We start from the raw sequence: 25176 nt of genomic DNA, 5'->3' as shown, positions 1-25176 counted from the left end.
ACCTGCATGGAGTCAGCTGTAGCAGCCAGGCTCTGTCTTAACATTCTGCTCTCCTGCTTACAGGTAAGTAACATAGTATTGTTGGCAGAAAAAGACCAAATGGTCCATCCAGTATGCCTAGCAAACTTCCCATGACAGCAACTGCCACTCCGTGCAGGTTACCCCATGTGTCTGTTAAGGGTAGAAACTGCCACTCTGTGCAAGTTACTTCTATGCTTTATGTTAAGGATAGTAATACTTACAAGCAAAACCAAGCAACTGTCAAACCCATAACAAACTTATTGAAACACTTTTATGTGGTGAGCAGCCTTCCTGATAATTCAGACAATGCTGCTTAAACATTCTTTGCTTTTGGACTTGCTGTAGAAGCTTTATCACCCAATGTCAGTGTATCAGTACCCCAGACCATAAAAGTAAGGACTCCACGTTGGCTGTCTTCAGAATCCAATACCCTTTTCTCCCTGCCCCACCATCAAAGAGAGCGATGTTGCAATTGTGTCAAAATCATCAAGGCCAATTGGTTAAGGGTAGTAATCCCCCTTGCCTTGGTTAAGGGTACGAACTGCTACTTCGTGTAGGTTACCCCATGCACCCCTTTTCTTCATTATCATCCTCAAGCCTTTAGGGATCCACAGTCTATCCAATGCTCTCTTGAATTTGTTTACTGTTTTTATCCCCTCCACCTCTTCTGGAAGGGCATTCTAGGCATCAAGTACCCTCTCCATGAAAAAATATTGTCTTATATTGATTCTAAGTCTCTCCCCCCCCCCCCCCCCCCCCCCCCCCCCCCCCCCCCCCCCCCCCCCCCTGGATTTTCATTTCGTGACCCCCTAATTCTTCTATTTCCAATGGAAAGGATTCAAAGTTTGTGCATCATTAAATCCTTTTAGGTATCTGAAGGTCTGTATCATATTCCCACTGCTCCTCCTCTTCCAGGGTGTACATGTTTAGATCCTTCAGCCTCTCCTCATAAGTCTTCCGATACAGACGCCTCACCATTTTGGTTGCCCTTCTTTGGGCCGCCTCCATCCTGTTTATCCTTTTTGACAAATGGGTTCCAGTTCTGAACACAGTACTCCAGATGAGGCCTCATCAAGGAGCTGTACAAGAGGATCACTACCTCTTTTCTTAATGGGCATTCCTCTCTCTATGCAGCCCAGCATTCTTCTGGCTTTAGCTATCACCTTGTCACATTGCCTCGCCATCTTCAGACTGGCAGACACAGTCAACCCAAGGTCCCTCTCCCAGTCCATGCACATTAGTCTCCCTCCCACCCCCCCCCCCCACCCCCCAAAATCACATGCAGTTCTTTTGGATTACTGCACCCCAGGTGCATGACTCTGCACTTCTTGGCATTGAATCCCAGCTGCCAAATTCTAAACCAGTCTTCAAGCTTTCTTAAGTCACTTTTCATTCTCTCTACTCCTTTAGGCTTGTCCACTCTGTTGCAGATCTTAGTATCAACCACAAATAGACTTTACCTTCTATCCCTTCTAGAATGTTGCTCACAAAGAGATTTGAACAGAGCTAGTCCCAAAACCGACCCCTGTGGCACTCCACTTAACACTGTTCTTTCTTCAGGGTAGGTTCTATTTACCAAAACACACTGTCTCCTGTCAGTCAACCAGTTTGCAATCCATGCCACTACCTGGGCGCCCACTCCCAAGCTTCTCATTTTGTTCACTAAATCTATGCAGACGATAACCAAGCTTTGATGAAATCCAAGTAAATTACATCTAGTGCACTTCCTCAATCCAGTTCTCTAGTTGCCAAATCAAAAAATCATTCCGATTTCTCTGACAGGACCTTCCCCTGGTGAATCCATGCTACCTCCAATCCAGTATCCTACTGGATTGTAGATCACTATCCGTTCCTTCAGCAGCCTCTCCATTAATTTTCCCACCACTGAGGTGAGGCTAACTAGTCTATAGTTTCTAGCCTCCTCTCTGCTCCCATTCTTGTGAAGTGGGACGACCACCACTCTTCTCCAGTCTCATGGCACTTCTCCCGTTCCCAGGGATCTATTGAACAGGTGGACTGGTCACCACATTTCTGAGCTCCCTCAGTATCCTGGAATGTACCTCATCTAGCCCCTTGGCCTTGTCCACTTTGTTTTCCTACCTCTTCCCATTCATTCTCGCCTGTAAATAGTTTTGTCTACTCCATCCCCATCTACGTTCTTGTCAACCAGCAACAGGCCTTGTCCAAGGTCGTCTTTAGTGAACACCAAACTGAAGTATTGCTTAATATTTCCACTTCTCTCCGCATATTGCTCCTTGTTGCCTTTCAGTTTCACTATACCACTTTGGACCTTCCTTCTTTCTCTGATATATCTGAAAAATGTTTTGTCACTTTGCTTTATCTCTTTGGCAATTCTTTCTTCTGCTTGACCTTTTGCTTTCCTGATTTCTTTGTCTCCCTTAGTTTCACCAGATATTCTTCCTTATGTTCCTCTTTTTGGGATCCTTTATACTTCTTGACGCTGTTCTTTTTGCCTTTATTATTTCAGCCACCTCCTTTGAGAATCAGATCGGTTTCTTATTACTTTTACTTTTGTTTACTTTTCTAACATTTATATTTCTTGCCTTTGTAATAGCTCCTTTTAATTTGGACCATTGTTGTTCCACCTCTCCCCTTTTTCTCCCAGTCTTCTAGTTTTTCCTCCAGCTATGTCCCCATTTTGACAGTATGTGTGTTTGAAATTCAAAATTCTGGTCTTTGTGTGACTTCTCTGTATCTTATTTGTGATATCAAACCATATTACTTGATCACTGGTGCTCAGTTGGGCATCCACCCGGACAGTAGAGACACTCTCCCCATTAGTAAGCACTAGATCTAGTATCACACCCTCTCTCATGGGTTCCATTACCATTTGTTTGAGCAGAGCCCCTTGAAGGGCATCCACTAGATTCCACAGAAGGGAACTTCCAGTCTACATCTGGCAGATTAAAATCTCCAACACGTCTCCCTTCTTTCTCACCTTTCAGATGTCTTCGGCCAGATCTCTGATCTCTGTCCAGTTCTTCCATTTGAGTTTGAAGCCTGTAGACCACATCAGTAAAAATGGATGCACCATCATCCTTTTTTTTTTTTTTTATTATAACAGCCCATAATGCTTCTTCTCTATCCCATGTCCCTTGCAATTCATTTGCTTGGATATCGCTTTTGACATGAAAAGCTGCTACTCCCCCTTTTCTGTTCTCTGTCTTCCTTAACAGATTATATCCCAGAATGGCTGTATCCCAATCATGAGAATTTGTGAACCATGTCTCCATAACAGCAACAATATCCAAGTCTGCCTTCACCATTAGGGCCTGCAGGTCTGGGATTTTATTGCCCAAACTATGAGCATTTGTGGTCCTAGCTTTCCAAATGTTCTCCCTTGATTTGCTATATTTCCTAGTGACCGTTTCTGCTTTTTTAAACTGATTGATTTTATTTTCTCCTCCCTCTTCCTGTATCTCTTGGAAGTGACATGCTAATTTCATTGGCCACTTCCTACCACCTCCATTTTCTAGTTTAAATGTCTGATAATATATGATCTGAATTTCTCACTTAGCATCCTCCTTCTAGCTACAGACAAATGTAGCTATCCTTACAATAATAGCTTTTTACTGCTCCATACATGACCCTAGCCTCCAATGTACCCAAAACCACTTTCTGTATACCAGGTTTTGAGCCAGGAATTGAAATTATCTACATGGCATAGCCTTTCCTTGCCCTTTCCATGAACAGGTAATACTTCTGAAAAGGCAATAGTCTTTGCCATGTATCTTACCTTCCCTAGATTTTGGAAATCTTTCTATACTTCATGGACACCATTTCTATCAAGGTCGTTGGTCCCCATGTGGATAACAACATTGATGTCAAAGTTCCTACTTTCTTCTACAAAGGTTTTGACTATCTGGTTTGCATTTCTTCTTGCTGAGGATCCTGGAAGGCATTAACTGTTGTCATCATCAAAATGAGCTCCCATATTGATTCGTCTGATGATCGAGTCTCCCAGCAGAAGAAGCTTTCTTTTTGACAGACATTTGAGCCTGTTGAAGGGCTTCAGAATGCATTGGGTGTCCTTTCTTTGACATCACCTCAGATTCTATTGCTGGGGTTTCTTCATTTTCCAGTAGAGAAAAAGCATTATGTAGGGGTATCAATGGGGAGAGTGGGGCTGTCTTCATCACAGGCTGTATTCTGCCAGAGCCTACTCTTATTCATTTATTCCTGGGTTTCTGAATCATGGGTGCCTGACATCTCTGTGGAAATGGGGATTGATACACAGGATGCTGCAGAGTTGGCAAATTGGGTGTCTATCACATGCTTGTTCTACCAGAGCCCACTGTAAACCATTTTAACCTGGGATTCTGAATCCTCTGTGGCAGATGGGCAAGAACTACTGGATGGTGCAAGGAAGGGGGAGGTTAATTGAAACCTGGACAATTCCTCTCTGAGTCAGCTCCATTTTTATTGCAGACAGCTGAAGACAAAATGTGCAACCTTTCATTCTCCAAATCATAGGTCTTGGGACATAAGCACCATAATTGTTGCATTGAATGAGATATTTGTTAATTATTACTAATCCCTTTAAATCCTATAAATAAGATATGGTAAAATTTAGGATCTAGCAAAAGATTTGTAATAGGTATTTACATAAAAAGTAAAAGTATTAAAAACCAACCAGTAAAGATTAATAGGCAGAGTCTGAAAGCCAAATTTTACAAGCAATATGACAGTTATTCTGTTTTCTGAGCTACAAAGAGCTACTATGTAATGGGAGATGATGTAATTGAAGATAGGAGCCCAGGGAGACTATATAAGAAAAGTAATCTAGGTGGTAGGCGGGGAGGGAGTGACGGAACTAAACAGTTGAGATTACTTGAAGGAAAAAACAATTCCACTTAGCTTGTAGTTGCTTCACACAGGAAGACCTGCAGACAATAACGAAGTTCTGCTGGAAAATGCTGGTCTCCAAGCAAATTAATTCTCCCCTAGAGACACTCTGATAAAACTTATGGGACTTTTTTTTTCCTCAGTTGCTCTGATTAATGGTGCATTCCCCACTCCATGCCTCTGTTGTATGGCTTAGAGATAAGAACATAAGAAATTGCCATGCTGGGTCAGACCAAGGGTCCATCAAACCCAGCATCCTGTTTCCAACAGAGCCCAAACCAGGCCACAAGAATCTGGCAATTACCCAAACACCAAGAAGATCCCTTGCTACTGATACAATTAATAGCAGTGGCTATTCCCTAAGTAAACTTGATTAATAGCAGTTAATGGACTTCTCTTCCAAGAACTTATCCAAACCTTTTTTGAACCCAGCTACACTAACTGCACTAACCACATCCTCTGGCAACAAATTCCAGAGCTTTATTGTGCGTTGAGTGAGAGAGAATTTTCTCCAATTAGTCTTAAATGTGCTACTTGCTAACTTCATGGAATGCCCCCTAGTCACATGCTATCTAACAGCAAAACACTAGGAAGGGATCGGTTCTGTCATTTTCCATGTGTCTAGAATCATGGGTTCCTTTCTATAGATTATCATATCTGAAGGAGAGCTCTGTATGGTCTCCAATGTGCTTTGCATCTTTGGATGAAGTATCTTGCTCTAACCAAAGGTATTGCAGCTTGCAAAAGTGTCCTTTTTTTTCCTCCAGAACCAATATAGGCAGTAGCTCTCTGTGCTACATTGCTATGTTCAAAAGCATGCATGTCTTCAAGTTGTGCTGTCCTGGTGCTTTGGGATATTAGGATTGCTAAACCAATATTATGGTTATGGGTTCTGTTTTTAGTGGATTTTTCTTGTGTGTAATTTTTTTAATGTTTTAACTGATAAACACTGATTAAAACAACCCATGATGCAAAAGAAGAATGGAATTGGTGTTTCCTTTGCCTTCTGCTCCACCAGTCAGGAACAAGATAGGTTTTATTCTCTTTTCACGTAGATAAGCAGCTGAATTAGCCATGCTGTATGGGTACGTCCTCCGTGCTACTAGGTGGCGGAGCTCTCTAAGACTAGCAAAGTCTCTTAGCCAGGTGCTCCCTCCCTCCTGTATCGTGACAGGATTACCTCAGGCTCCTCAGTCTAAATTTTTCCACACAACAGAGTGCGCGGAGCTCTCTACTTCTTAAAAAAAAAAATAATAATAATTTTGAAAGGATACATCGACATCCATAGATGTTATAACAATAAAGACGAAACAAAAAAAAACAACTTCTTTGGAGCCTTGCCCTTATGAGATGCAGTCAAAAAAAAAAATGCAGAACCAGCCCACGCGACAGATTACGTCGCAGCTAAACGCGAGGCCATCCAAAGGTGGAACGCACGCCTACTCACCGCTACCACTTACAAATGTGCATTAGGAAAAAAATAAACAAAAAACCCCACGAACGGAGTGTAGCATACTGCAGCCCGTTACATCATCGACCTCATTCTACCACCAAAGCGGGCCGGATACTTCGGTCACATACTGTCCACAGACAGCAGACTGAGTCCAGTTCCATGTTAGTGGAATACTAGGTATTCAAATGCTTGCTACTGTGCCTACGGAACCAGTACTCTACTACAGAAATCTAGTTGACGGCCTTAACGTTAAGGTCCTCTGGTACTCTTTTGTTTAAATCGCTCCCTGGTGGTTCAATAGACAATGTAAACGGCTCGTCAATCCAAGCCATACCATCGATTGAAGATAAGTCACGGAATGACTTAAAAAAAAAAAATTTAAATAAATACAATACAGAAAGAAGGGAAACATAGACCATTGCGTTTGAAATACTCAAGGCCTCCCTTCAAACCATCACACACATCTTTTCATAATCTACGGGCTCTAAAATCACATCTCCAATAAGCCTCGACAGACCGCACTTTTCCTCCTCCATACCATCTCTCTAAAAAAGGATGGACGCACTTCCTGGAATCCATTTCCGAAGGGTTTGCTGTATCTTCTAAGACCTCATCAAATGCCTAGACAACCGAACGTCTTCCATGGTGGCGTTCGACCGCCATAAGTGATGAGGTTCCCGACATATGGAAGGCTTACCATACAGTTTAGAAACCCTTTACCAACTTCAGTTAACTAAACCATTCACATGGCTTAAGGAACAGAAAACAGCAGCCTTTTTCATTAACATCTCATCAACGTCCATCTATATCACGACGTTAATTTTCAACTTTGGCCCACTGCCGAGCATTAAAAAAAAACAAAAAATCATAAGCCTCAGTCTCGCTAACCATCGAGGCTACATTATAATCAACAGGCATCACGTCAGTGTGCTGCGACGCCTTGCCAGCTGCTGCAATCGCCGATCCTCAGTGTGTGTATAAATATATATGTGTGTGTGTCTCAAGTCCATTCTTCTTTCTTTATCCCCGGAGCTTGCAATGGCTACAAAAAAAAAAAAAATGGGGGCATATGCTCGCATATTTATTTATTTATTTAACATTTTTATATACCGACCTTCATGAAAAAAATTCATATCAGATCGGTTTACATGTAACAAGGGGTAAAAAACTTAATCAACCATATAACAAGAGGCAAAAGATACATATAACAAGGAGGTATTCACTTGGAGGGCTAGGATAGCTGGAGATATAGGACAGCATAACTGAATAAATTAGATAATGCAATAATATAAAGATGATGATATAAATAATATAAAGATAATATAAACTAGTGTTTCCCTCTGTTTTCCGGGCAAACAGTTACCAAGTCCAATACAAGGTCTTCATTCGACCTTGCTTCTGCCCAGGGTTTTTCAACAAATGCATGGCAGTAGTGAAGCCGCACCCTCGTCGACAAGGGGTACAAGTATTTCCTATCTCGACGACTGCTCCTACTAGCCTCCAATCCAACACGATTTCTTGCTTAAACAATCTGGGACTACTGATCACCTTCGAAAACTTGAAGCTGGAACCATTCCAACTTTTGCAGTTCATAGGAGCCTACATCGCCAACATCGAGGACACTGCTTTCCTACCTCACCCGAGAGCTCACAAAGTCCTACCTGTTCTAGGACACATGTTGGCAGCCATTATTTAGGTCTACATATGTGCCGCCTACAATGGGATCTCAAACACCAATGAACTTTTTTTTTTCTTCATTCATTGTCCACACCCATTCCTTGACCAGCATCATACACAAGAACCTACAATGGTGGCTACTCCCGTTCACACTATCCACAGGCTTGCCTCTCCGAAACTTCGACATCATATGATACTCACCACAGATGCATCCCCCAAGGAATGGGCAGCTTATTTGAACAAAATTGCAAACACATAAGGCCCATGAACTTCGTTCAAACATACACTACACACAAACCTTCTGAAGCTCAAGGAAGTAAACACGCCCTTCGAGCCCTCAAGGAGTTCCCAGACAGTCAACTCGTCATAATTCACATGGATAACTAACTGACAATGTTCTCTATACACCAAAAAAGGAAAATCCGGTTCATGGAACCTCTACTACGACACGGTTCAGATTCTGGAATGTGCCCACCAGGGATCCATCTCTCTACAAGCCATTTATTTGCCTGAGATTTCGATTCCAGAGTGATCAAACTCAGTAGAATTTTTCGCTCCAATGAGTAAATCCTGACTCCAATGATGATTCAAGATATTTCTCAGTTTGGAGCCTCCCTACAGTCGATCTCTTTGCAACAGAAAACAAAGGGATAATATAGACCTTTTTCTCGGTTTTTCCGAGCCCCTTAGTCTCACTCCAGACGCTTTTCTCATCAGTGGGTCACACCAACTACTCTGTGCATTCCTTCAGATGCCACTCATCTCTCACACAATCCAGAGATGCATACAAGACCGAGCGGATCTGCACCTGATCCTGCCCACATGGCCACGACAAGCATGGTATCGTTTACCCACTATACCTATTAATCCACAGCCCAATTCCCCGGGTCGACAGCCCATGGCTTCTTACCCAGGACAAGAGAACACTGCTACCTCCCCTTCACTCCTCCCTGCATCTCACGGTGTGGATTTGGGAGGAATCGATTACCAGCGCTTACACATTTCGCCTGCCATTCAAGGCATAATTGTCATCAAAGACGCTGTCAACAAGACTCCATTTCCAGTCAAAGTGGTTCCACTACACTTCCTGGTGTACATCAATGGGTCTCGACCCATTGACTTACCGCCTGAACGGCTTCTCTCTTGTCTCCTTCTGCTTACAGTAAGGACCTTGCTGTGTCCTCGCTACGAGTTCATTTAAGCGCTATAACAGTTTCTCACATTCATCTAAACGGACAGCCTATTTCACGTCCTTCCTTAGTATCCAGATTCCTCAAAGGAGTATTACACCTACGTCCACCTTTGCATAAGCCACAGGGGCTGTGAGATTAATGTTCTTCTCGACAAACTGATGCTTTCGCCTTTGAACCTTTGGATACTGGTCACCTTCGCTACCTCTCATTGAAGGTGCTTTTCTTGGTTTGCTTTAAATTCTATAAGGAGAATAAGTGACTTCCAAACATTGGATCACTACCCTCCTTATCTTCAATTTCACCACGACAAGGTGACCTTGCACACTCACCAGAAAATTCTGCCAATGCTTATTTCCAGTTTTCCATATTTACCAGACCGTCACCTTACCACCTTTCATCCAAGACCTCATGCAAATGCCAATGAGGAATAGTCCCACACCTTGGATTGCAACTGTGCGCTAGCATACTACAAAAAGCACACTGTCACCCAATCGACCTTCACACCTGTTTCTTTCGCTCTTATCTAAACGCGCAATGGTGTCCAGTGACAAAGAACGTCTATCCTCAGGGATATCCAACTCTATGCAGTTCAGCCATAATACAAGGTTGCACATGCTATTGCGACCGTAAGGGCACATCACGTGTGAGCAATGACAGCCTCAATGCCTTTCTCCATCAAGTACCTCTCATTCAGCCAGCAACCAACAAGGACAATACATTTTAAGGTCTGGGAAAACAGATAAGATTGGGGGTAACTTGCTTATGCGGCTGTTACTACCCTTAACCAATAAGCCTGATACTTTGATGCTACCATAAGCTTGCTTGGCAGACTGTATGGACCATTTGGTCCTTTTCTACCATCATTTCTATGTTTCTATATAACAGTGACGACAATGGGAATCGGATAAAAACAAGCCCTTTATTAAAACGCCCGACTCTGGCCGAGTTTCGCTCCCTTGCACAGAGCTGCCTCAGGGGCAATTCATTCAACCAGGACTTTAAATGGTCAATGTAGAAGATATCGCATTGATTGTCAGCGTAGATGATTTCACACCAAAACAAATAGACTTTCTCTTATCCACATAGCGATGCTATGTGATACAGCAATGAAGTCAAAAGCGTTCAGTGTATAGCAAATCCAAAATAACGAGCAGTTTTTCAACTTGTCTACATTGACCATTTCAAGTCCTGGTTGAATGAATTGCCCCTGAGGCAGCTCTGTGCAAGGGAGCGAAACTCGGCCAGAGTCGGGCGTTTTAATAAAGGGCTTGTTTTTATCCGATTCCCATTGTCGTCACTGTTACACAGCTCACTGGATCGGCTACCGCTATGTTTCTATATAGACATCGATGTACCAATGACATGATCATTGCTAAACATTTTCGCATCCCACCACTGGCGGATGATTCCCTTTTGGAATGGACTATCCTACAGAAGTGTACAAATACCAAGCAAATACAACCTTCATGGGAACTGTCAGCCACTGTTATCGTATTGAGCATAAATAAATAAAAAGAAATAACACACACTATCTGCTCAATACGTCAGCTGGGGACTCCCATACAGCATGGCTAATTCAGCTGCTTATCTATGTGAAAAGAACAAGTTTGCTTACCGTAAACGGTGTTTTCCATAGATAGATGAATTAGCCATGCTGACCCACCCGCCTCCCCGGACAGTTCTAGCATACCTACCTTGCTTTGATACTGACTGAGGAGCCTGAGGTAATCCTGTCACAATACAGGAGGGGAGGGAGCACCTTGCTAAAAGACTTTGCTAGTCTTAGAGAGCTCCGCCACCTAGTGGCATGGAGGACGTACCCATACAGCATGGCTAATTCATCTGCTATCTACGGAAAACACAGTTTATGGTAAGTAAACTTGCTCTTATCCAGCTACTGGAGACAGTTCTAAAATTCTTTAAATGACAACACTCCCCATATATGTCCTTAATAGAACTGGTATGATCAGTGTTCTGTCTCCAGCAGCTAGATGAGACGGTTGTGAAAACTCACCCTTGAAGATATATATTTGGAAGGAAGTTAGAGGCGCTTTTAAAATTGTATTTTGTCCATTTTTTAGAGCTGGTATGACAGCCTAGCTTATTGAGCTTCAAATTTCTGACTGGCCAAGTTTCCTGCTTTTAAGGCAGAGAAATATGTTTGAGCCATTGAAGCAGCTTTTGTCCCTATTGAATAGGGTACATTGTTTGCTGAGAGCATATAAATTATATAGGAGGAAACACTCGAGTTATTTAAAGAAGGTAAAGCTAAGACGGCTTACCATGAGTGAGAAAGTGAAATACTGCACTGCTTGCAGTTCAAAACGGCTGGCAGCTGATTCTCCCCACTGTATGCCATGATTCTGCTCGCTCGGGTGAGTCTTGTAAATCAGCAAAAAAATTAAACAAAAAAACAAAACAGTTGGGTGAGCCTGTTTTTAGTTGGGAGAGTGCAAGCAAAACATTGTCCTGGTGTTGCTGAGGCCATTAGAGAAGGGAACTTGGCCATTATGATTGAGGCGCGGGCCATTTTTAAAATTCTTACATCGTGCCTTTTAGGCATTGCAGGCTAAAGGCTTTGAGGAGGAGTTTATACCCCAACTGGGACCTTTAAGAGGGGAAGTGTATAGACCTCAGAGGAAGAGGAAAGTGTTAACAAAAGTACTAGAATGGGCTTCTGCTAAGTTTCCAGTGCCTGCAGGCTTTTGTAAGCTGAGATAGACTATATAGAGAGTGAAAACAATGCCTTGGAAGAAGGTGAAGTGAAGATGAGATGCAAATTAGGCTATTTCATACATAGGAAATGAGTGCTTTAATAGTGCAGGTTATTAAGGCATTGAGGTTCTCTGAGGATAAAGTTCTTGAAACCCCATATTGGGATTCTATTCTGAATGGTCAGCTTAAAGCTTCAGTTTCTTTCCCATTGCATCAGGAAATTGAGACAATGGTGTTTTCAGAGTGGGAGAATCCCAAGACAGGATTTAGGTGCCTGAAGGCCTATAGCAAATTATACACATTACTTAATGACACTTTGGAGTGTTTATTTTATTTGCCTAAGGTTGATGCCATGGTTTCGGCTGTCACGAAAAAGATTACCATTCCAGTAGAAGGTGGAACTGCTTTGAAGGATGTTCATGATAGAAGATTAGAGCTTAGTTTGAAGCATGCATTTTCAGCATGCTAGTTAACTTTTATTACAAATAGACATCTGTAAAGCTATGTGGCCAGAGCTTTATTGCAGTGGATAACAACTACTATCAGACACAGAGGAATGGCTAAATTGGAGTCTGTGACTGCTTTATATGGCTGACGTTCTATATGATTTAATAAGGGTTACAGCTAGAGGTTTGGCCCTTTCTATAGGTGCAAGAAGACAATTGTGCCTTCACCAGTGGGCAGCAGACTCGTGGTCTAAGTCATGATTATGCAGATTGACTTATAAGGGGCGCTATTTATTTAGTGAGGAACTTGATAAGTTGGTAAGGAGTTTTGGCAAATCTAAACCTCAAACACTGCCTGAGGATAAGTTCAGGTCAGGTTATTGCCCATTTAGGGGGCGTACTCTATTTAGAGAGGCCAGAAAGTATCGCCCAGGTAGGCAATTTGTAGCACAGACTTCTAGAGGTAGAGGACGGATCCAGGCCTTTCAAGTTTGCAAATGAAGCATTGTGATCCATTTCTGCCACTCAAGCACCTCAATGAATGTTTGTGGATTTGCTCTTTGATACCTATACGGGGAAGGCTTCAAAGGTTTTTCAAAGAGTGGACTCACATTACCTCAGAAAGTTGGGTCTGAAATATTATAAAAAGGGGATATGTCCCAGAACTAATCAGGCCAGTAAAGTTGTTTTGTTGTTTCCCTTGTATGATCAGGAGAAAAGGTTGCTGCAATAGTCAACTCTGAGAAAATTAATTCTCTTGCAAACAGTTTGTCCTGTGCTTGCAGATTAGGAGTAACAAGGAATATTCAATATATTTTGTGATCCCAAAGAAGGATGGTTCCTCTAGACCCATTCTAGACCTCAAATTAGTCAACAGAAATTTACAGGTGCTGCACTTTCATATGGAGACCCTTCGTTCACTGATCCTTTTTAGTAAGAAAGAGAGAATATCTGACGTTTCTCAATTTAAAGGAAGTCTCTTTCCATATCCATATGGCAGAGAGCAGTCAAAAGGTATCTACGTTTTTGCATCCTAGGGAAGCATCAGTTCAGGGCATTGCCTTTCGGATTGGCACCAAGAACCTTTACCAAAATGATTGTAGTGGCGGCTTACCTCAGAAGAGAGGGCATATTGGTGCATCTCTATTTGGACGATTGGCTCATCCAAAGCAAGTCATCTGCGGAGAGCATAAGAACGACGGGACATGTGATAGCTGTATTTCAGAATCTGGGTTGGATAATAAATTACGAGAAAAGCAATTTGATTCCAACTCAAAATTTAGAGTATTATAGGGGCCCTTTTCAATACACAGATTGGGTCTCTCTAACTATAAAGAGAACCCTCAAGATTCAGTTGCAGGTACAAAATTTTGTGAAGCAAGCGGCTCCAAAAGCAAGAAATTATCTTCAGCTTTTAGGTTATATGGCATCCACACTGGATTGAGTATCTCGGGCAAGAGCACATATGAGGCCATTACAGATCTATTAACGAGATGGAAACTACAATTACAAGGATATGAAGTTGATTGCCCCTCTTAGGTTTAGTAAGACAGTCTACTTTGGTAGACAGATGCTCATAAACTTTAGAAGGAAATTCCTTTGTAGCTACCAATTGGATAGTAGTAACAGAAGCCAGTTCAAAAGGCCTGGGGGTTTATTGTCAGGGCCAGTACATACAAGGTTGATGGTCTGAAGGAGAGAGATTATGGAACAAAAACCATTTAGAGACGAGGGCAATAAGGCTAACTCTGTATCACTTTCATTCTTTGATCAAGGGAAGAACGGTTTGAATTCTTTGCGACAATGCTACTGCAGTAGCATATATAAACAAATAAGGAGGCACTCATAGTCAGGAGACAACCCTGCTGTTTCTTTGGGCAGAAGGCAATTTGATGCAGCTGTCAGCAGTTCACATTGCAGGACAGGACAATGTTCAAGCTGGTTTTCTAAGTCGAAATATCCAGTAGAATGGGAATAGAATGGGAGTTGAGTCAATATGTTTATCAGCTAATTGTATATTGTTGGGGAGAACATCAGATGGATCTGATGGCAAGTGGCAAAAACAGAAAGGTACAGAGGTTTTATAGAAGACGCAAGGAGTTTGGAAGCGAAGCAATAGATGCTCTGGTGCAGTTGTGGCCGAAGAATGGGTTGTTGTATGCAATTCCCCCATGGGTTTTGATTGGTCGAACTCTAAGATAGAGAAGGAGGGAGGTGGAAGAGTTTTAGTAGCCCTGGATTAACCAAGAAGGCCATGGTATACGGATCTAATGAGACTAACGATCAATCAACCATTGAGGCTACCTGTAGAGAATGGTCATCTTCATCATGGACCAGTTGTGATGGAGGACCCATCTCCCTTTTTGCTTATGGCATGGCACTTGAAAGGGCACAATTGCTAAAAAGGGGCTATGTGCCTATAACTGAAGGTGAAATCTTGCATTCAAGAAAGAGATCAGCTCTTTAATAAATATTTGTATATGGAGAGTGTTTGAGATTTATGTTGGAAATTTTATTTCTCCTGGGAAGTTTCAGATAAAGGATATTCTTACATTCTTACAAAGAGGCCTAGAAAAGGACTTCACATTTAATTGATTAAAAGTGCAGGTGGCAGCTTTATCAAATTTTAGAGGTAGAGTTAATGGTACAACTGTAGCCTTAAATAAAGATGTGATACGTTTTATAAATGGAGTGAAGCATGTGCATCTCCCAATCAGAGTTATTCCCAAATTAGAATTAGAATTTAGTTCTGCAGTCGTTACGGGCTAAAATGGTTCTTTAAGTAAAGCAACATTAAAGGATTTGATATTGAGGACCATGTTTTTGGTAGCAATCACATTGGCAAGACATATTTCGGAGCTGCAGGCGTTGCCTTGCCAATAGCTCTCTCAGTTTTCACAAGGATTCTGTTCTTAGACCAGTTCCTTCTTTTCTACCAAAAGTGGTTTCTGATTTTCATTTGAATCAGAAGATTGTATTACCAGTATTTAATAAGGATTATATTACGGATAAGGTAAATATGTGGTTTTTAGATCTCAAATGTTGTCTGAAGATTGTGTGCATAACAGCTGAATTTCAGAAAACAGATTTATCTTGTTTGGTGGTCCACGCAAAGGTGAGGCAGCTTCAAAAGCATCCATTGCAAGATGGATAAAAGGGAATCTTCTCTGCTTATTTATTACAAGGTCCAAGCCTCCAGATCTTAAGGCACATTTGACAAGAGCACAAGCAGCATCCTGGGCAGAAAGGCATTCATTAAATTCAGTTGATATATGTAAAGCAGAGATTTGGACAACTTTGAGTCCTTTTGTCAGACATTATAAGTTAGCAGGATGCAGTGTTTGGAGCAACTGTTTTAAGAACAGGATTATCATTAACCCAGCAATTCTCATCTGGTGTGTTACGACACTCCAGTGAGTCTTCAAGTTCCAGCAGGTGTGTCGCAAGCTACCCGCAGCCAATGGGCCGAAGATTGTAGTGCTGGCCACTGCCGTCAACCAGGCTGGTGGGGGCCGGTGTGTGTGGGTGAGGTATGTATTTGAAACGGGGAGGGTGCTTCTGTGTGTGTGTGTATTTGATTTAGAGAGACTGGTCAGAGAGATGAGGTGTGTAATTGTGTGAGAGAGAGAGACTGGTTGTGGTCCCTAAGGAAGAGGACAGCTACTGCTGTGGCCTACCAGGGAAAGGAGTAGGAGAACTGCTGGCAAGGGTAAGTAAAGGTGTCTTTTTTTTTTAAATTCATTTTTCTTGATTGACTGCCATTTTAATTATTGGTATTATCTGATGTGTCTGCTGTTTTGAAATATTTTATTGGTGTTTGGAGGATTTTTAAGAAGTTTTAAGAGTTTTTAATTGTTAGATGTTCTGTTCATCAGCTCTCTTGAAACATTTATTCATATAGTTTTACAGCTGTAAAACTATTTGGGGATCTATAGTAGCTTGGCTTTTTCTGTTTCCCTAATTGGAGGTGTATTGGTGTTTAGGGCCTGGTTGAATATTTGTAGTGTTGCCTTTTTATAAGTAGGGTTGTTCCATTTGAGTGCATGCCATAATGTATGTGTAACTTTGTGCAGATTAGTTTGTGTGCATTATTGCAGATCCTGATACTACGTTAGGTGGTATTTGTTTCCATTTCTCCTGTTTTGTACTGCATGCAGAGTGGCTTTTTTGGGTTTCCATTCCAGTTTCTGTCTCCATATTTATAATTTGTGGTCTTTCTATACTTGGTGAAGGTCGATTTTTGTGTCTGACCGAGGGTGAGGTATTTAACTAGCACGTAGGCTAGTAAAATACCGTACCTCACCTTATTTGTTGTGTTTTCTTAATAGATGTACTGGTGTTGAACTACTGTCTTTTTATAAGTAGGGCTAATGCACCTGGTAGTAGAGGGAGTTTGTGTTGCTGTTATTGAGAACACCAGAATATATATTTTTTGTATGGTGAGTTGTACGGGGAATGTTGTAGTTCTGCTTCATGCCCATTGCTGAGGGGTGTGGTTACTGTGGATGTAAAGTGTACATTTACATTTAGCCTTGTGACTGTCATGTGTTCAGTGTGTCATGCATGTGAGAACTATCAGGTGTGTCCTGACAGAAAAAAGGTTGAGAACCATAGATCTAACACACCCTAATTATATGGGCTTTGATACTTCCCATCTGTTCCTGACTGGTGGAGCAGAAGGCAAAGGAAGGAGAAATTAGGTCTTACCTGTTAATTTTCTTTCTTTTACTTCTACAACACCAGTCAGGAAACCCACCCCAAAACTGTTACTTAGGCTGTTGGGTTTTTTTTTACCTGATGGTAAGTTGTTCAATTGAAATGTAGTGCCTTACGTTTATAAAGTTCTTTATAGATATTTTTGTGTGTGTGTGTTCCTCAAATGGAGAATTTAAGGGTTTATTCTGTTAACTATATTTTAAGTTTTGCTTTGACAATAGTACACTGATCATACTGTTCTATTAGGGACATATATGGGAGTGATGTCATTTAAAGAATTTTAGAACTCTGTCTCTAGTAGCTGGATGAGAGGATAAAACCCATCTGTTCCTGACTGGTGTGGCAGAAGTAAAGGAAAGAAAATGAACAGGTAAGACCTAATTTCTCTTTACTGCCTCTTGTGTACTTTTATTTTTCTCAGTGCACACAATTTGTCTTTAGGGCTGTTTCAGCCAGTAGGCCTCTGCTTTTTTCCTTCTGCCAGCTCTGCTGTACAGCTGTTTCCACCTGCAAGTGTGGGAGTTGGGGGCAAGAGGCCAGAAGGTTTTCCCCAGGCATCTTAGAACACTAGATAGGAGTATTGCCAAGAGGTGGATGTGGGAGAAATTGGCCATCGCCATGTGGCTTGCAATCCAAACAGCTAACAATATATTATTGGTCTTTTCTGTACTACTTCTGGAAGCAGTTGTAGGTGTATACTTTCACATTATGAAAACAGCCTAAAAAGAGCTTGAGGGAGCTGGGTGCTAGCATGCCTGAGCCTATAGCACCTTCAGAATGACTAACTTAAGAGATTTCTAATGCATGGGAGAGTTATGTCCTTACTGAACTTGTAGGCCAAATCAAAGCATGTATAAGGGTCTCCTTTCCAGCATTCGGGGATTCTCTGCATTGGTCTGAATGATGAAAAACATTAGATTGTGATTTCTTCAGTAGTTTGCTATAGTGCACCCTTTCTGACCAGTAACGTGATAGTAACCAGTATGTATGTGGTGTAATACGACACTTCCTGTAACATTAGGATGCCGGCATTGTACAGTTTTGGGTTTTTTTTGTTTAGGGTCTTTTTTTTTTTCTTCCCTTCCCCATTTTGTTTTTCATTTTCTTCACCTTCTCTCCTCTCCCCTCTCACTCCCACCTTACAATTTTCCCAGATTCGGCTGCAGCTGTGGGACACAGCTGGCCAGGAACGTTTCCGTAGCCTCATTCCTAGTTACATCCGGGATTCAGCTTCTGCTATCGTTGTCTTTGACATTACAAGTAGGTATATGGTTGTAAGGAACTCTCAACACTTCTCAAGGTGTGCGCTCTCTCTCCTCTCCCAAGATGGAGCAGTAAGCATAAGAAGCTCTAATAGAGCTTGCAAGATTGCACAAGTGTTCAATTAGAAGATTTTAGTTTATTTCAGAGCTGATCCCATTTAATGATGGAGTGTGGGTGTTAAATGAATATTCTTACTCTAGAACAGGGGTGGCCAACTGTGGTTCTCAAGAGCCAGAAACAGGCCAGGTTTTCAGGATATTCACCATGAATATGCATGAGAGATTTGCATACACTGTTTCCATTGTATGCAAATCTGTTTCAGCATATTCATGGTGGATATCCTGAAAACTAGGCCTGTTTGTAGCTCCTGAGCACCACAATTGGCCACCCTTGCTCTAGAAGGTTCTGTTCTGAGCAGACTTAACTTTGATCTTGGGCATGGATTCCAGAAATCTGGCTGTTGCTTTTCACCAGCAATTTGACATCTGATTCTCTACGGCTGTAATTATGGGTGGTGTTTGGGTGAGCTGCATCCTCCTGTACATATATAGGCCACAGAGCTGCTGAGGATGAGTGGATATTGTGATTGATATGCAAGAGAAAGGAAGTTAGAAATCTTTAGGCTCTTTCATTATCACAGGTTTTCACTCCTATACCCATTCCTGGAGCCATTCATCTCCTTGAATGTGTATTAGGAGCATAGCCCAGACTATACACCTGTAACTAAGCTCCTCTGGCCTTTGCTCCATAACTAGGCTTATTCTGAGGTTTGCAAGCAGTGGTCTTCTGTGGCTTAAAAATTATTGAAGTATCTGCGTTCAGAAAACACCTCTTGTGCTGGAGGAATGAGGATTAACAATTTAACAGAATGCAGCACAGTATGGGGCAGATCATTAGGTTAAGACATCTTCTGTGATGGCCAGTGCTCTCTTGTTTTGTCCCTACAGGTGGGTGAATTTGGTTCTGGGTGCAGGAAGGGCAGGGGTTATCTCTGTTTGCCTGACCCTACTTGATCCTATTTAAGAAGAGTGTTAACAGTTTTTCCTTCTTAACTACAGTTTTGGGGGTTTTCGACAAACTTTGCAAAAAGGAGGCACATGGAATCAGATTCAAGCATCAGTATCTGCCTTGGTGGTGCTTGGTCATGGGGGTCATTCTGTTCTCCCCATGCAGAAGCACTTGCTTCTTCCTTGAGTCTGCCAGGTCATACAGCCCAGGCCCTGACTTTGCAGCATTTTGTAGTCTTCTGTCTACATAGCAGAGAGAGCTTATGTTTTTTGTTTTGGTTTCTTAGTTTAAATGTTTCTATTGATTTCCCCCCCCCCCCCAAATAAAAGAATTTACATAAAAAGAGGAACACAAGCTGTTCATTGTTTTTAAGCCAGGGTGTGTCAAGTCTGTTGCAGCATATGGTGTCCCAAAATGAGGCAGGGGTCACAGCACAGTTTTCCAAGCTGCATTTGTAATGATGAGCTATTTTTGTGATGTGAAATTGTGTGGTTGCTGTGTTTGGAAATAGAGGTCAGTAAACAAAGCACACTCTTTCATTGTACCAACTTAGTACATTTTTGGACCAGAATCCTGAGAGGGGTTTTAGCACTTGAACCACTAGTCAAGAAATATCTTGGTCCAATAAAAACATATCATCTTATAATTCTTTATTGACTTTTGTAATTCTTTATGTAACTGTTGTTTTGCTTGTACATCCTCTTCGTCTGGTTAAGGTTAATGTTATATTACCCCCTGTTTCTTGTGTTTCTTGTAAACCGATATGATATGATCTGTATCATGAATGTCGGTATAAAAAAGTATAAAATAAAATAAATAATAAATAAATATTTGATTTGAAAGTAATTTTCAAAGTATGACTCGGAAAACAGGAAAGTATATAAGAACAGCTGGTCTTTCCTTGAGAGCATGTGGTAGCTGCCGCCTCACCCCCGAACAGCGGAATAGGCAGATCTAGTCATGATTTTATCCCATGGCATGCATGGTGGTTGTAGTTGTGATTTTCTTAAGGAAATCAATGGAACATCAAAATTACAAATCTGTTCATGCATTGGAGGGGGAAAACAGGATCAGATCAGCCTGTTTAGTTGACCTGGGGTCAGGTGGCAATCCTAATTCCTTTGTAGGTTTACAGCAGATCAAGTTTATTTTTTTTTTATCACAGTATCATGTAAGCTCTGTAAAATGTATAGTCCAATCACTTATTGGTTACATTTGGGGTTCTTGAGTATATGAACTGGCAGCATACACACAAACCTGGCTAAGCAAGCAAAAGGTGAAATAAGAATTGCTTTTAGAATTTTGTGACATTGCACTATCCTAATGAGAGGGCAGGAATCAACTCAGTTTCTGTTCCTGATCACCTGTTGAGGAATAGAACCCACAATTAGACTATGCTTGGTTCCATCTAACCTCATTATAGACATAGAAGACCTGTCCTACAGGCTTCATTGCTAACAGAAAGTAAAGTTCAGCCAAATTCTTTACTGGTATATCAGTTGCTGGCTGGATGGGTGATTACTTTCTAAATGCATGAATAGTAACAAAGATTAAAGCTGTGTTCTCCATTTTTCTACCTGTTCTGCTGTCTGATTGATGGCAATTTGATGTCCCCTGATCAATGCAAACCTTTTCTCAGCCAAGTCTCATTCATACTTTGCAGACTTCCTTTTAATGAATGATTTTTTCCTAGAAAGTTGTTTTAGTAACCTTTAGCACTCAAGTGTGTGTGGGTTTGATACTCTGTCCCTTAAAGTCTCTGGCCTTCCCATTGTTAACACAACCTGCTCTTCAGACTAGGATGAGAACACTGCTTTCTGGATATGTGCAGTTTAACAAAAAGAGAAGATTTGAAATGCATTGGCCCTCTATATTTGTTTTTGTCTGATTTATACTATAATGCACCACTTAACCATATTGATACCAGACTACTATGGGAGCAAGTTTAATCTCTTAAGGAAAAAACTTCTCCAGTTACATGTTGTACAAGGCTGACAAAATACAAAAGAAAAAATTTGCTGAATGCTTTTATTTCAGGAAAATTAGTTTGGGAGTCAGTTTTTTTTAATCTGGTTTTGATTAACTAGAACGCCAGAAATTGTAGTTCTTTGAAAATTAGCCAAGTTTCCAAACCTGCCACCTCTGTATTGTGAATGTAAGCTGCTGCTGGAATAGAGTTAAGAATAGCTGCAGAGCTGACAGCACTCTGATATTCTGAAGTCAGAAATAAGTTTCCGTTCATTCGAGCAAACAGTGTTTTCTCTAAAGAAGAGTTTCCTCCTTTTTCTTCCTCCTTGCTTTGTTTCTGCTCTCCTCTGGGCCTGGTACCAGCAGGTTCGACTGCAACTTTGGGACACGGCAGGCCAGGAACGATTCCGCAGCCTCATTCCCAGCTACATCCGTGACTCCACCATTGCTGTGGTAGTCTATGATATCACAAGTGAGTGCCATTTCTTTCCCAATAACTACTATATCATGCAGACTTGCCATCGTTACTGAGAGATTGAAAGTGTCATTTCCCCATGCTGCAAGCCCACACAGCTTCACTGTAAGTTCTTATTTTTGGAAGATCTTTAAGCAGATAGTCAAAGAGCTGTCATCTGTCTGTTTCGCACTGCATTGACCTGTGGTTGTTTGTATTGAGCCATGTTTTACCAGTCTTCTTTTTCTGAACTGCTGTCTTTTGCATCTTAGTACTTAAGTTCCTGTTCATACCCAGATCTGTCCAAACTCCTGGGTTTTACATCCCTGTCAGCAGATGGAGACAGAGAAAGTTTCACAGACACTGTACATAACCTAGTGTACCACCTGCAGTCCCTCAGTATTTCTTTGTCTCCAGCAGATGGTAGATGGTGTAAAACCTGCAGTTTGGACATAGAAAAAAAACCAAGCAAAAAAAAGCTGAAAGATTAGGTGGTTGCTGGATCCTCCCAGGCAATGGTGAGATTTTGGTGGGGCCATCCTCCCTGGTTTGAGGTGGGCAAGCAGGGGGTTAGTGACCCTTTTTTTGGTGGCTTGCTCCTAAAATTCTTGGGGTGGAAATCTGGTGGTCCAGATTCCTCCCCCCCCCCCCCCCCCCCCCAAGAGTCAGCTTTGGGGTCTGCTAGCAGCTTGACACTGTCAGCCTGGAGGAGCAGGCAAGTATCCCTTTTTTATTTCCTATCATCAGGGCTAGGTTGCTGTAGTTTGTATAAAGTGGTTTTAAAAAAAAAAAAAAGAGTAATTGCATGTTTTTTGTTTTTTTTTAAACTTTCAGTGGTTGGACTCATGGTTAATAGTAGCAGCAACCGTAACTGATCAAGTGTGCTGCAGGTCGGGGCACTGCTGTTCTCTGAGTTCCCTTGGGTGAGTGCAGTGCAGCAAGTTATCGTGCACGGCCCCTGACATGTGCAATGGCTTGTGGCAAGGCTTGCTGCGCCTGTGGGGGATCGTGTTTGTGTTTGAATCGAGTAGGCTTGTGCTCAGGGTGGGTGACAGGTGGAAAAAACACTTTGAAGGGGGGGGGGGCTCTTTGGTCCTGCTGCTAAGTCAGCAAGAGTCTTCCAGGTCTCTAGGCTTGCCTTGGAGATTCCTCTTGGCAGTGCGGGAATGGTGGCCATTTTAGGTTCTTCAGCAGGGCCGTCAGCGGGAGAGGACAGGATCCCCACTGTGGCTGTCTCCTGTTGCTCGCCCCAGGGAGAACTGGGAAGGTTCTGAATTTGAAGATTTTCCCCTGGATAGGGGAGACTTGGATTTGGGGGATTTCCCCTTGGATAGGGATTCGGAAGGATCACATGCTTTTTCCAAGGATTATATTTAGCTCATGCATAAAGCTTTATTTAGCAGAAAGAGCAGCTGAAGAGGACGCTAGGTTCAGGTCTCTGTCCTGGGTAATATCTGACCCATGAAGAACCACATGCCAGTCAAAAGAGAGAGTGTGAAGATCATTCGCTGTGTGCAGATTCTTTCCTCTCAGGCAGGTGGAACTGAAGGGGACACTGAGAATTCAGATGATCCAGAGGTTTCTACAGGAGATTCCCTAGATACAGACCACATGCTGGATGAAACAGATCTGGCCAAGGAACCAGAGGAGGTTCTGATAGCCAAGGGGGATGATGTTAAGCTTCAAATCAGCTTAAAGGTGCTGCCCCATGAACACACAGGTACCATAACAAATTTAGTAGCAACAGATTTTAAGTTTATTGCATATCAAAAGGCAATCTTGGTACCTCTGGGAGAAACAGAGTAGCAGTTTCATCTTTACGAAACTGATCCTGTATATCTTCCCGTACATTGGTAAAGTCCTCTTATCTATAAAAAAAAAAAAAAAAAAAGACTGTCTCAATCCCCGAAGTGCTTGACTCTATGGGGGGATCACAAACCACGTGTCTTGTGTTAAAACAAGATAAATTGAATCTAAGTTGCCCTGTCCCGCCTCCCACCTTGAGGCCCAGTTGAGACCCATGTGCCTGCCGCTCACTATCAATCTTCTGTTAGTTCTTTGTCCTGTCAGTCTTTCATTCTCAGGGGGATCTCCAGGACTCTCTGATTTCACTGGGACCCCTGAAGTCGAGACAGTATCATGTGAGAATGTAACCTCGTCCATGTACTCTTTGTGACCTCATGACCCTTCATCATATTTGAATAGCTCCAAATGCAATCCAGATGTCTCCCAGAGTCTATCCAAGCTAGGGTCAATCTGAGGTTCTTATGGCCAGAGTTTGTTACCCAGACTCCTTTGCAGCTTGGCCTAAGCCAGAATCTCTGTGTTGATTTCAGACTTCAGGCACACACATATCATTGATTCTAGGGTGGTACGCCTTTTCCAAAGAGAGGAACTCTGGCCTTTGATCTGCGTGTGCTTCAGGAGCTGGGGATCAAGGTTTCTCAGGAGGAATCTGATCTGGAAGGAGTGGATCCCATGTTGGATGGTTTGCGTGGACCAGCAAAAGCCTTTCCCTTTATAAGTCAGAGAAGAAGTTGGTAATTCGGGAGTGGGACACTCCGGAGTCAGCTTAAAGGTTCACAAGTGAAGTCAAAGCTTGATCCATTGCCAGAAAAAATTGAACTTTTAGCACTTCCTAAGGTCGATGCGTCCATGTCGGAAGTCTCTAAGACCAACATTCCGGTAGCAGGATCGACTACTCTGAGGGATGTGTAAGATTGGAAGTTGTAGCTTCACCTCAAGAGCATTTTTGAGATGTCAGTTCTGGGCATTCGGGCTGCGATTTGCAGCAGTTTCATGCAGAGGGGTTCTCTGTGATGGGTTCAGTAGTTGCAGGAGGTGCAGGACCGGCAGCGCAGCAAGCTTAATGCCTAGAGACAGCTGTGGCGTACAGGGCAGATGCTGTGATCTGGATATCTTCCAGGATTATGATGTATGCAGTGTTGGCTAGAAGATTACTGTAGTTTATTTTTGGTTTTTGGTTTTTTAAATACCGATCTTCTTACATTGGATGCAAATCAAACCGGTTTAAAGTAAAACATTAGAATTTGCTTAAGAGCATTACATGGAACAAAGAACATTGAACATGGAACAACTTAAAATGCTTGAGAGCATTACATAGAACGAGGAATATGTAAAAAACTTTTTGTAACATGGTGTTAAAATAAACTATTATACAAGGATAATGCAGAGATTTATGTATGGTGGAATGCATAGAGGATGGTTATTTACTGTTCCAAATAATACCAAAACAAGGGGGTGCTCCATGAAACAACTAGCAAATTTAAATCAAATTAGAAAAAGTACTTTTTCACTCAGAGGACTATCAAGTTGTGGGACTCTATTGCCAGAGGATGAGGTCAAGGCGACCAGTACAGCAAGGTTCTGGAAATA

The 25176-nt window shown here is 42.0% G+C and overlaps 1 protein-coding gene across 9 annotated transcripts in view; it reads left to right on the top strand.

Moving 5' to 3' along the window:
• RAB41 (RAB41, member RAS oncogene family) overlaps positions 1–25176 on the top strand; it is a 98111-nt gene that overhangs the window by 28842 nt on the left and 44093 nt on the right. For 3 of the 9 annotated variants that reach the window (XR_003857527.1, XM_029607260.1, XM_029607259.1), the window contains exon 4: positions 21690–21798. The exons of 1 other annotated variant lie outside the window; for it this stretch is intronic. Coding sequence is in view for 7 of the 8 variants with exons in the window: in XM_029607260.1 (XP_029463120.1) it covers positions 21690–21798 (109 nt within the window). In the remaining variant the exon portion in view is untranslated. Of the gene's footprint in view, positions 1–18241; positions 18348–21689; positions 21799–25176 lie in introns of all 9 variants that reach the window. 5 more of the 9 variants (XM_029607263.1, XM_029607261.1, XM_029607264.1 and 2 more) reach the window with 3 other exon arrangements.

Source organism: Rhinatrema bivittatum, chromosome 6 (genome assembly GCF_901001135.1).
Source record: "Rhinatrema bivittatum chromosome 6, aRhiBiv1.1, whole genome shotgun sequence".
Lineage (NCBI taxonomy): Eukaryota > Metazoa > Chordata > Amphibia > Gymnophiona > Rhinatrematidae > Rhinatrema > Rhinatrema bivittatum.
The sequence above is the reverse complement of the archived record's forward strand: the minus strand, read 5'-3'. Positions and strand labels throughout refer to the sequence as shown.